Source organism: Sprattus sprattus (genome assembly GCF_963457725.1).
Source record: "Sprattus sprattus genome assembly, chromosome: 4".
NCBI classification, from domain to species: Eukaryota; Metazoa; Chordata; class Actinopteri; order Clupeiformes; family Clupeidae; genus Sprattus; species Sprattus sprattus.
In genome coordinates, this window is record NC_137923.1 from 35990179 (window position 1) to 36003878 (window position 13700).

The window sequence follows — 13700 nt, forward strand, 5'->3', positions numbered from 1 at the left end:
TACCCTCACCTTCGGGAAGCGCAACAATACTTCACACACACAGGCATTCATCATGCATACATCAATCATGCTTCTCCCATCCAGATCACCCCACACACACAAGTGCTTCACCCAACCATGGGGTCCTTCACACGGGGTCAACATTCCTGGGGGTTCCTCACACAATGTTCATGGTTGCGCTTCCGATGACCACAGCAGGGCATCCCACTTCTGACACCATTTGTAGCGAAGGGAGAACGTGGTCACCCCACCTGGACTCGAACCCGGGTCAACGGGGTGCCAAACATGCGCTCTGACTGCCACACCAAAGAGCCCGGCTCAATGGCGTGGCAGCCAGAGAGCATATTCACCTGTAGGGACGATCACATCGTCACATTGAGTTAAAACATTATACAGTTACAATATTTTACAACAGGAGAAAGCATACAGTAACACTGGAGATGAAAAGGCATAATACTCCTGATCAGGCCTTCATACTAGTGTTTTCCATTGAGCACATCAGTGTTCAATCAATGCTTAGAATGTCTACTCAAATAATGGTCTGTGTTTGTTGTTTGAAAACAAAATACCCTTTTGAGGTGACATAATAGTGTTTTGAAACCAAAGTGGCCTTTTGCAGGAGATATAAAGGGTTTTGCATTTTGTGTGAGTGGTTTTGGGATTTGTGTTTAGAGCTAAGAGAAACCGAGGCATGCTTTGAAAAAAAATGTTTTAGGAACAGAGAAAAACTGTAACCTTTGCATTTAATGCACTGGTATTTCCTTCAGGAAATGCATTTTCTAGTTCTTCTTATTATTATTACAGTGCATGAAATGCCCTGTGTTGTTATTCCTTCGTTTCTTATTACAGTGCATGAAATGCCCTGTATTGTAATTCCTAGGCTTCTTATTACAGTGCATGAAATGCCCTGTATTGTTATTCCTTTGTTTCTTATTACAGTGCATGAAATGCCTTGTATTGTTATTCCTAGGCTTCTTATTCTTCTGCTTATTACAGTGCATAAAATGCCCTGTATTGTTATTCCTAGGCTTCTTATTACAGTGCATGAAATGCCCTGTATTTTTATTCCTAGGCTTCTTATTACAGTGCATGAAATGCCCTGTATTGTTATCCCTAGGCTTCTTATTACAGTGCATCAAATGCCCTGTATTGTTATTCCTATAGGCTTCTTCTTATTACAGTTCATGAAATGCCCTGTATTGTTATTCCTAGGCATTTTCTTCTTATTCTTCTTACCTTTTTCTGGGATTAATTCAGCTCGAACCGCTTAACTTAGAAACTTCGTTCAAACTTTGTCGCGTAGGTCTTGTAAAGGACACTTATGCTATGTATTTTTCACTTTTCTAAACTTTACACTTTTTAAGATATTAAATAAAAACGAATCTAAATTTTCCCATTGACTTACATTGGGCCATTATGACATCATAATAGGGTCTTTAAACTGGCTTGCACCTGTGCTTCACGGACACCTGTGCCAAACCCAAGGAACCTCTTCTCTGTCCCTCTCAATTTAACTGTAACTAGGAACATTAAGACACCTTCCATTCTCTACTTTATTTTCTCTCCATCTTTCTCTCTATCCCTCTCAGTCTACTTTCTCTCACACTCAATCTCTCTTCTTCACTCCATTTTTATCTCCTTTTTTCAATATTTTCACTCTCTCTTTATCCAGAGCCACTCTTGTTCACTCTTCTTTCCTTCTTCCACTCTTCTTGCCTTCCTTTTTCCCTTCTCCCACTCTTCTTTTCTTCTTCCACTTTTTTTCCTTTCTTCACTCTTTTTTCCTTTCTTCTTTCCTTCTTTCACTCTTCTTTTCTTTCTTCCTTACTCTTCTTTCCTTTCTTCACTCTTTTTTCCTTTCTTCTTTCCTTCTTTCACTCTTCTTTCCTTTTTTCTTTCACTCTTCCTTCTTTTCTTCTTTCCTTCTTCCACTCTTCTTTCCTTCTTTCACTCTTCTTTCTTTATTTCACTCTTCTTTCTTTTCTTCTTTCCTTCTTCCACTCTTCTTTCCTTCTTTCACTCTTCTTTCTTTTCTTCTTTCCTTCTTTCACTCTTCTTTCCTTCTTCCACTATTCTCTCCTTTCTTCACTCTTCTTTCCTTTTTTATTTCTTTCATTCACTCTTCTTTCTATTTTTCTTCCTTTCTTAACTTTTGCATTTCATGCACTGGTATTTCCTTCAGGAAATGCATTTTCTAGTTATTATTCCGTTTACCGACTTCTGTGCTTAATTCAGCTTGAACCGCTTAATTAGAAACTTCGTTCAAACTTTGTCGCGTAGGTCTTGTAAAGGACACGTATGCTTCAGTGCCCTTCGCAATTATTGGCACCCTTAGTGAATGTGACCAAAACAGGCTATGAAAAAATATGTGTTTGCTGTTTATCCTCTTGGTCTTTCACTCAAAATATTCTCAAAAATCTTACCTTTTCATTTAAATAAAATGATTGAAAGAAAATAATTTAATTTTACATTAAATAAATATTATTCTCCTAAACAGGTGTGCCACAATTTTTGGCACCCCTTAATTTAATGTTTTGAGCAGCCTCCCTTTGCCAAGATAACAGCTCCAAGTCTTCTCCTATAATGCGTGATGAGGTTGGTGAACACATGGCACGGATCTGAGACCATTCCTACATACAGTATCTCTCCAGATCATTCAGATTCTTAGGTCAACGCTGGTACAATAGGGTTCAGCTCTTTCCACAGATTTTCTATGGGGTTTAGGTCTGGGGTCTGTGATGGCCATGGTAAAGCCTTTATTCTGCTGTCGGTGAACCATTTGTGTGTTGATTTTGAGGTGTGCTTCGGATTATTGTCCTGCTGGGAGGTCCAACCACGGCCCATTTTAAGCTTCCTAGAGGGGGCTGTTAGGTTTTCATTTAATATCTGCTGGTATGTGATGGAGTCCATGATACCAAGTATCCTAACAAGATTTTGAGGGCCTTTGGAAGAAAAACAGCCCCCCAACATGAGAGATCCGCCACCATACTTCAAAGTGGGTATGGGGTGCTCTTCTGTATGGCTATCTTTCTGTCTACGCCAAACCCACCTTTGATGTTTGTTGCCAAGAAGCCTTATTTTGGTCTCATCTGACCATATAACTCTAATATAAAAGTCTGACTTACATTTGGCAAAATGTAGGCACTTTCGTTTGTTGTTGATTGACAGGCTTTTTTCTGACAACCGTGTAAAAACAACTTGTGGTTATGTAGGTGCAGTCTGATGGTAGTTCTGGAGACTTTCCGACCCTAGGACTTAACTGACCTCTGCAATTATCCATCTGTGATCCTAGGAGATTCTTTTGCCAGTCGAACCATCCTCCTCACGGTGCGTGGGATCAATTTACAGATAGGTCCTCTTCCAGGCTGATTCCTTACATCTCCTGTCGCTTTTAACTTCTTAGCTATTGCCCTGATTGTGGAAGTGGGTATTTCCAACTGTTTAGATATTTTCTTATATCCCTAAATCCGGGTTCCAGCAGCTCAACATCTTTTTGGCGCACTTTGACAGTGAGTTCTTTTGCGTTTCCCATCTTGATGAATATTAGAAAAAAGGCTGCAAAACCAAAGTTGGTCATACTTTTCTTAAGCGTCACAAAAAATAAAACTATGCAGTCATATTTGTGTAGTCTTGTTATATTACTTTACCATGTAAACATGCTCCTTTTGTTTCTGGCGTCTTTGCGTTGAAAGGACTAGTAGTGATCATTTAGTTGTAGGAAAAAATATTCACACCTGTTCGGCACCAGAGCAGTACCATACCAGAATCGCCTCTCGTAGCAAGGTTCATTTGGATAACATTGCACAAGTGATGGGAAAAGTTTGTTATTTTATTGCAGGGGCGGCTTGTCCATAACAAAAAACTAAACCTGCTCCTGATGTATAAATGCAAATTCCTTGTAAGTCGCTATGGATAAAAGCGTATGCTAAATGTAAACTCATGAGCTTGATGGCTATTTTAAGATTCTCTTCTAAACATGCGGAGGACAATCTTTTCATTCATTCTGAATGTGAACTGTACTCAAACATTCAGTATTTATGTTTCACCTTCAGGCACTTTACAGCACTGCACCCTTAAAAAGTGATAATATATCCTCTGCATTCCTTCACCAGTGAATCAGATTGGTTTGATGTAAGAGTTACTAGACTCACTAAGAATGACTGAAAACGAGCAACACACACCAATCAGCAAGCACTGGTGGTTGCTAAATAGTATATAAAGGGAATACAATTTAATTTGAAATACAACTACAACAGTGTTGCTGCACTCAAGGCTGTTTGTGGTTATTAAATCAATGCTGATTAACACAGCTAGTTAGCCAGATTGGCAGGTTAAGTGGGTTCAGGCACTGGGCTCAGTAAAGCGCCTCGAGACCATTTGGGCGCTTTATAAATAAAATAAAATTGAACAATACCTGCAACACATTTTGGGCCAAATGGTACCATTCTAGACCACAATGAACACAGTGAATATATGAAAGTGGTTTGACAAAGCAAAGACAGGCAACTACTGAATCCTTTTCAAATGAAAGGCAGACCAACAGTGACCTGGACCATTTAACCAATTTTATTTATAATAACTGGGGAGAGCATCTACTTCTCCCCTGGCTGCTGCGCCTCTGGCATGCTCCTGATGATGTCAGAGTCACCTGTGGAGAGAGCACACACACACACACACACACACACACACTCATTAGAAGATGTTATCCGCTTGTGTCTGAAGCCATTTAATTGAATCACCATTTGTTTCTGACACAGCATGTACCTTATGCAAGACTGCACACAAAATAACGGGGGCAGGCAGCGAACACCTGTGACAGCCATTCCACCTGTCTGTCTAACCCTGCAAAGACAGAAACTAATCTCTCTGCATACAACCCCCCGCCCCCCCCTGTGAAGATGACCTGAGGCTTAAGTGGAGTCACTTGCTGTTAATCAATATTTGATTGACAGCATTTAACAAAAAAAAGTATCCTGAACACCTAGAGGTTATGTGGTTACACACATTTCAAAATCAATCAATAAATAATCCTCAGACCCAGTACACAGCTGATTGGTGTGGATGTCTACCTGGTCTGGTGTGGATGCAGGACAATACACTCTCCTAACCAGGAAATGGAGCACCTACAAGAACTACAATTTCATATTTCACAACTGAGGCCATTTCTGAACTGGAATGCCATGTAATGAGCAGCATGTAGTCCCTCGGGTACTTTTATTTTCCTAGCACAAATGGTCACGGAAGATCCACATGCAGCATCCAACATCTGATTCTGGTGTCGTGATGATGCTCTTCAATATTAAATAAAATGGACCTAAACATGTTTACATGACGTTGCTACACAAACAAGCCGGGAATATATGGATGACTATCTTCTCCATATCATTTTCAACATCAGAAGGAAGACCTTGATTCCATCTTGAAAGATTCAATGGAAAAATAAACCTTACCACAAACTTACACCGACCACTAATCACTTGTCCCTCTTTGGCTAAATTATTTGTCTGGTTTCAACATCTACTGTTAATAAAGTCTGAAAAAAAAGACCTGAATTTGTGCTCTATCATAGTAAATGGTCTTCAACATGGTTAAACCTATTTGATAAATGTACCTAGCTGGGTGCTGCTTTATACACTGGGATTATAATCCTGAAAATCAATTTAACAGTTTGCCAAATCACTGAAAAGGGGGGAGTGGTGATTAGGGCTGCAACTAACGATTATTTTGTTAATCGATTAATCTATCGACTTTTTTTTCTTTTTTTGTTAATCGACTAATCTAACGATTATTTCCATACATTCAAAAAATGATTCAAAATGTTGGAATTTGAATTTCAAATGAATTTGAGTAACAAGTTAATACAAATGCAATCATAATAAATAAATTAAATAGTAATACCAATAAAGAGTGCAACTATGCTTTTAAAAGTAAAGAAAAAGTACAAATAAAGTTTTAAAAGTAACCAGGCTTTGAGCTAGGATTTTTTTAGGGGGGGTCCATTTTGTCATTTAACCTAACGCGGTGGAGCGCGCGCACCGCAGACGCAAGTATTGTAGGGGGGGTCTGGGGGCATCACCCCCCGTCAAATGTTTTATTCCTAACGGTCTGAAACGCTATTTTCATGCATTTTGAGGTGTACATTTTGTGGAATTCAGGTTATATTTTTTGGTGTGTCTGTTGCAGTATTTTTGCTTAATTGTCACATATGATGTACATCAGTGTACCACACAAACTGAAAATCATACCGACACAGAAGAAATTCAAGCCAGAACTGCCATGTTGTATGTATATATCAGTGGCGGCTGGTGGTTTTTAAAGTGAGGGAGGAAGGACTGCGCGCTTGGTTGCCATTGGCCCGTTTGTACTGTTGGTGGCATAAGTATGTGAGACTCAAGTTGTTTCAGGGTGTTTTGGTGAACTACAGCACAAAACAGCCAGGAGGGATAATTATCTGAATAAAATTGATAAATTCACCAGTGGCAGCATTGTACTTTGAAAGCTGGTGGGCAGCATGTCTTTGATGGACTAGTCCAGGCCAGAAGGAAAGGATGCAAAGCCAATTAGTCAAATCAGGCTAGGGCTGTGCAATTAATCAAATTTTGATCGCGATATCAATTTTTGGGCCAAACGATCTCCAAACTCATATAATTGACTTGAAACGATTAATTTCCGTAATTCAGTCTTCCCCCCCAAAAGCATTCAACGCGGCGAGAGGGAGTTAAATCTTAAACTGGTGTGTGACATCACAAAGTTATATGCACCTAGCCGGAGGCGGGACATGCCAGTGAGCCGCCAATCAGCAGCATCAACCGTTGACAGATGTTCATGACAGCACAGGCTCTAGCCAATCAGATCACGATTATTATTATCTCAAAAGCGAAGCAAAAAAAACTAAAGATGGGTGACCAAACTCCGTAGATGGTCTCATTTGCACCTAAAAGTTGGTTGTTTTTACCTTATATTTTTTATAAAGTTACTGAGAAATAATCACTGCACAATGTCAAACCCCCATTATTGTAACTCAAAAATATGTCTGAGAGGATTTGCGAGGTGTCTGAGCTAACTATCATTCACTTTGAATGGGGATCCGTCAACCTTGACTGTTCAACGCATTCCAACGCATATAGCGTTAGACAACAAATTTCCCATAATTTTTCCCATAATCGAGCAGCCCTAAATCAGGCCTACTCTTGATTTGTAAAACTAAATAAAAGATTCTGGGCCAATCATTGGGCCTATGTTTTCCGCTCAATGACTGAAGCTATTGGTTGTAATTTGTCTGATTATTTTCAGCTACAATTGTTTTAAGAAGAATGAAGACACAAGACCATAATTGATGCCATTTCAAATGCATCATGCTCTGAATCATTCACTTACATCCTTTTGCGCAAGTATTATTGGCTAGAAAAACGGCGCACGCCGTTGACTTGACAACTTTGACAACAACGAATGGCTGGTGTTCTCCGCCTACGTCAGTACATTCGAGTGTCACGAGAACGTTGATTACATAGGCGACTGTTGAAGTTTAAACGCAGCAGCCTTGTCGGCGATTTCAAAAGTGTCGGCGAAGTAAGTTTAAAATAACCTTTAGAGTAACAAAGGCAACAAGTAAAAGAACAACATGAACATTATTTCACAACTATTTACATGGTGCCTAGCAATGAAAGGCGGATAGCAGCACCAACGTGGTCTTGACATTTGTTGTGGCGCTTGGTTGCCCTGTCAATATTTTTTATATCAGTAAATCCATGAAAGACCACGTTGGAGATAATTCATTAGTAAACAGGGCCAGCAATATAACCGATTGTTGGTAATGCTACCAGTCAGCCACGAGTACCTAGCAAACCATGTAGCACTCACGACACTGACGCGACACTGCCGTTGCTTTTGGTGATTTCAATCTTTGGAATTGGTCTACCTGTTGCTTTAATGGCCAACTTGTCATTGTAACTCACCCCATGGAATGGTTTCTGTAATAAAACATGAACAATGTCCTCGGTTTCCATAGTTTACTTTATTTGCTAATTTGCTAATGTGTTCTCATTGTTAAAATGATCAGATCTTCTTGCTTAACTGTGTCTCTTAGACTGAGCAGATTATCTTTCGTAGCCTAGATTTGAGGGGATAACCCCACCCACCATATCCAGGGCTTCTGCTTATTGGTTCATAGCGCAGACGTGACTCCAGCCTATTCGTTAATAGATTATAGCGCTATCCAGACCCCTAAACTAGTCACACCCTCTCAGAGGAGGATCGTCCTCCTCTCTGCCATTTAAGTGAACGCATTCCACCAGCCGCCCACGCAGGCAGAGAAATGAATGGGAGTCAATGGAGGGTGGAGGGAGGAAGGTCCTCCAGCAGTAATTTTCGATAGCGATAGGGGGTGCTAATGTCATCTTTACCGAGGGAAACTAACATTACATATACAAAGGTATTAAAGTAGTCATATTTAAGGGTTTTAATTAATCACAGTAGTGTGGGCAAAGTACACTTTTTATTCTCAAAATGTTAAGGAGGATCTTCCTCCCTCTCCTCAATGGAGAAGCCTCCACTGGTATATATGCAGGGGGCTGCTGGTCAGGTGATAGTAACATAGTGTTAGACTTGGCTGACCCAATTAAGTAAAACAAAAAATGTTATACTTTTTATGAATATCTTTGTCCCAGAGTCTTCCTTGACTAGGGATTACATATTCAATTTAGTTAAACTTTCATATATTTTGTGCAAGACACTTAGCAGTTTTTTTTATATGCTACGTGTATTATATGTGTTTGTGGGAAAAATGACACTTCGCCGGGGAACCTGCCCCCTTCCCCGCGACGGGGTTGACATATTATTGTCATGCCTGGACAACATCAATGTACTGTTTTTACTTCATATGCATTTACTATAGTTAATGCAATGACTTATTTCAACTGAAACACCTCATCATGTTGCTTCACTATATTTAAATCATGTACTTATAGTTCATACATGTGTAAATTGTGTTACAAATCACGGATGCGTAATATGGCTTTTTATTGCACTAAACACTAAACGCAACACAATTTCAAAATGGCACGGGCTTTATGCCCTGTTACAAATTATCTCGAACAGACTGTGTTCCGTCACACACCTGTGTAAATGCAGTCCCAACACAGAACAACGACATGCAATTAGTACAGTAAGAAACATTGTTGAGCACTAGTGCATTACAAACAGAAAGTATGCGCCCGCCGCACGGCATTATGGGGCGACTATGCCGGCACGTTACAATAGGCTATGTATTTACTGAATTCAAATAATTTCAGCTTGTCCCATGTCCATGAGTTTACGTGCTGATCTGAAGACACGTTGGTAGGATTTGGGTATAAATACATTTTTATTTTAAGATATTCTTGTAATAGGTTTACCCGAACCAGTGGACAAAAAATTCCACCCGCGTCAACACTTCAAAAGTAGCCCGTGGGAAAACTGCGGACCTGGCTACACTCCCGTTAACGTTCACGCATTAGACGTGTCTGTTGTGCTACGTGAACTATCTGTTCATTTCAATCTGTTATTATTTTCTTTTGTGATTGAAATATTATTACCGGAAAAACAGGGGATGAAAAACTCAGGGCGTCTGTAGGGTGTCTGCCTTAAAGTAGTGCGTCCAATTTTTTTATTATTTTAGAACAGTGCGTCCAAAAGACGCACGGACGCATGCCTGGCTAAAAGCCTGAAAGTAACTCAAAATAGCAATCAAGCCTCTGCAAGTGCAAAATAACTGAGCTGCAGGTGACATTCAACTATTCAGAACAAACGAAAATACAGGCTATTCTGATAATTCACTGATTTACCGCATTGCACTTAACATAACTGAAATAGCATTAGCAAGCATCCTCCATGAGACATTCTGTTTCAAACATGTAAGAGTAAACCTTACAATAAGTTATAGATATATGTCTATGATAATTGCTGCTAGATGCTTACTGTTCTTAGCCTCCCACAGCCCATTCTCTTTGAAATACTGAAGTAGTGCTTCTTAAACTACTTATAATTGACCATAATTGAGAAAAATGACAACTTTTCTGTTAGCCATATCTGATATGCAGCAGCTGCTAAACCAAGCTTTGTTTATTGTTTCCATGGTAACAAGAGCCATCTCAGAATAATTCGCTTTTCGCAGCTATTTCGCACTTCCTATATGCAATTCCGAATGAAAAGTACCGGTAGCTCTGTTATCGTGTGAAAAAAACAACCTTTTTTTTTTATATATTATATGACAGTTCGACGATACAAATCCACGTCGACCATTTTTCACAATCGTCGTCGTTGATTTCGTCGACTAATCGTTGCAGCTCTAGTGGTGATGTGTTCTTGTTACATAGAGATCTTCCCTGCTTGTTTCATGCTTATTCATAGTGTGGCCAAACTAATTAATCACCATGGGAAATGCTGACACCCAAGGAACACAGTGAGGAAAGAACCAAGATATCCTGTTTGGAAAATGTCTGTACGCAGCTGTGTTTATCGGCAATTCATTTTCTTCCTTTACATTTCCCCAGGAGAGTGGCTATCTTGGTTAATCCTTATTTGAAGGGATTACATCCATAACATGCAGCATTTTGCGTGAGGTGCTGTCACATAACCATAACCACAGAAATAGCCATATTTAGCAAAGAGAAATAAAGGTATCTTCCGAATAGACAGCCAATTTGGAAATATAGGTTTCTCCCCATTCATTTAAATAGAGGCCTGATCTTGTGTAGTCAAAGTAACCTACTGGAGGCGTTACCAAGATGGCTACCGAGTTACCAACTTGCCCATAGGGAATCAGGCCAGGTGTATTGTATGGTAGCATGTTCACATGTACAGTATTTGGTCTGGTCATTGATGACTGCTCATCTCCTTTATGTTTTAGCTTTCAGCTGGGGAAGGGGAGATTCTAGGTTCAGTGTATTGCCAGCATCTTACCGGGATCGATGATGGCCAGTGTGCACACTCGGTAGTATCTACCACAGGCTGTCCCCAGCTCAATGTTGTTGCCGCTGTAGTGGTGGACACCAGTCTTGGCCAACATGGCATAATACTCAATCTCTGATTTCCTGAGGGAAAACAACAAACAACTCAATACACACTGTGCCAAAACATTACATCATGAAACCAAACGTGACAACCAGTTCCCAAACACAGACATGCAACCATTTTCACACTGTGTGCTATTACAGACCCCAAGACAAAGCTAAATTGGCAGCTACATCTACACACATTCTGTACAACATAAACATCACATGAATACAACCACTGCAGACCAACAGGCCTTTTATATGACAAGGTAAAGTATTCAGTCTAAAAGCTGAGCACACTGACAACCCCTCTCACACTCTCCTGCATTTGCATGTATCTGTAGGCATCTCGCTAGCTGTATCCAGCAAGTGCTTAATCATTTCACAGTCCCCCCCCCAAGGTGAGAAGGACGTGCTGTATGCACACAGGACCTACCTCAGAGCGGGGGTGTTGTTGGCCAGGATGACCAGCTTGGCTTTGCCCTGGCGGATCATTTTCTGAGACTGTCTGTACCCCAGCACATATTTACCGCTCTTCATCACCAACTGGAGTCGGGAGTTGATGGACTCCAAGGACTTTTTCTGGAAAACAATCATCAGTCATTTATATCCACACCACACCTTTACCAACACAGATGCTGTTGCAGTCTTTATTATTAGTTCCTTCTTTAAGAACCACTGTCTACAACTGGGGCAATTCTGAAACCCTTCTGACACACTCAAAAAGTAATAACACCAAGCGAGTACCAGTGACTCATAATTTTGCATCAAGCAACTACCATCAAAAACAAGTTAACATGGTCACGTCATCATCGTTTTCTCATCAACAGTTAATTACATAAGAATATACAGTTATTCGATAATACATTTTAAGGCGTGACATCCCTTTTAACACGATTTCTATGTGGTTAACGTTAGAGACAACTAAGATACATGTAGTTACCAAGCTGGCTTGAACAGACAAGTCTGTAAAGTATATGAATCTTACTAGCTATCTAGCTTCAAATCCACGTGAAGTGACATAGCCCGTTAGCTACATAGTTGGCCAACTGAAGTGCTGTGCTAACGCATGGACAGCACTAGGCGCTACTCACCGTTTTCTTTGCGGCCACCATCGCTGCTGTTTAGTCCACCCAGGCAAACCTACACACAGAGAGATAAGGCACATCTTTTTATTTCTTTGCCACTACCACTTAGAAGACCGTATATCAAATAAATAGGCGTTATTTTTTTATATAAATACAGAGCGACACCCACAGCAAGACACCTCCAATATGGCCTCGGAGAGAAAGGATTTCCCATGGTGCATCACGGTCCGAAGATCTGTGGCTGTCATCGCGAGAGGAAGAATGAAAGCGCTGTGGGGAAAAAAACCTGTAACCTGTCAAATAGGCTTCAACAGATACGTTAAACTTACTTTTAAATAGCCACAGAATGAATGTTATTATTTGCACTTTTGCATATTAACTTATTTGATACATCATATTTGAATTATGCTTGGCCTGTTTAGGTCAAGCTGTAGGCCTATAGCAGCCCATCCCTTTAAAATGAGTAAACGACTCTTTATGTAGGCCCTATTCATTTATTTGTTGAATGAACTTCTGTGGTTTGGCTTGACTGTCAGATAAAACTTTTGAGAGAGTATTCCTGCTCCAGCATGACATCCACATGAATATGTGTACTCCTTGGAATCTTTGGCCACATTATTCACTGATGGACAAGGATGTTTACTGAAACGAATGTTTCTGTGTTGGTTAAAATAATGAAACAGACAGTGTAGAAATGTTCACTGCTGCACTGCCTAGGGGAGGGTGAAGTGGGCTAGTTTTTGTTGACATGCGGACAATATATATACAGTACCAGCCAAAAGTTTGTAGTAAACAAAACTAACAACTTTGTGTTTTATATTTCAGATTCTTCAAAGTAGCCACCTGTTGCTTTGTTGACAGCTCAGCACACTTTTGGCATTCTCTCAATCAGATTCATGAGGTAGTCACCTGGTATGGTTTTCGATACACAGGTATCTGTTGTGATATGTTAATAGAACTATAGTACAGCTATGCGGAGTGATACGTCACCACATGAACAGCGTAGTTATACCGTGTGTGTAATGTAACCTAATGTAACCTGAAGTAAAGTTGAGTTGAATCATATAAGCAGTATTGCCAACTAAGCGACTTTGTCTCTATATATGGCGACTTTTCAGACCCCCTTGGCGACTTTATTAGCAAAAAGCGACTAGCGACAAATCTAGCGACTTTTTTTAAAGTAATTTGTTGGATTATTGTGTTGACAAAGTACTGTGAAAGCATCTTGCATATCTTGTTCTGCAGTTCACGTAACAACTGATCTCACGAGAGCTGAGAACAGCGAGGGCTGTCATTGTCTCCTCTCCACTCACACAGCGCCTGCACAACCAGTCTGGCTAAATAACAGCAAAATATTAGAGCTTTGTATTCGCGGGAAAAATATTAATGTAACCTTGCTCAGAATGGCATATTGTGCGCATGCGCAAATTAGTTGAATGCGTCGTCTAGCGACTTCTGGCGACTTTTCGGAGAGCTAACAGCTACTTTCATCACAGAAAAGTTGGCAACACTGCATATAAGTCCTCATCCTTGTCTCCAAATAACACTTCATGGTGGCAGCGGTAATGGATTACCTCTGAAA

General features: G+C 40.2%; 1 protein-coding gene across 1 annotated transcript; it reads right to left on the reverse strand.

Moving 5' to 3' along the window:
* Positions 1-4550: 4550 nt before the first annotated feature.
* On the reverse strand, positions 4551-12346 carry rpl30 (ribosomal protein L30). The gene is made up of 5 exons (XM_080837158.1): positions 12288-12346; positions 12125-12173; positions 11467-11612; positions 10939-11069; positions 4551-4648 (listed from the first exon to the last, which is right to left on the reverse strand). Exons 2-5 carry the CDS (start codon positions 12143-12145, stop codon positions 4593-4595), a joined length of 354 nt encoding a protein of 117 aa, XP_080693284.1. The 5' UTR covers positions 12146-12173; positions 12288-12346; the 3' UTR covers positions 4551-4592.
* Positions 12347-13700: the final 1354 nt, after the last annotated feature.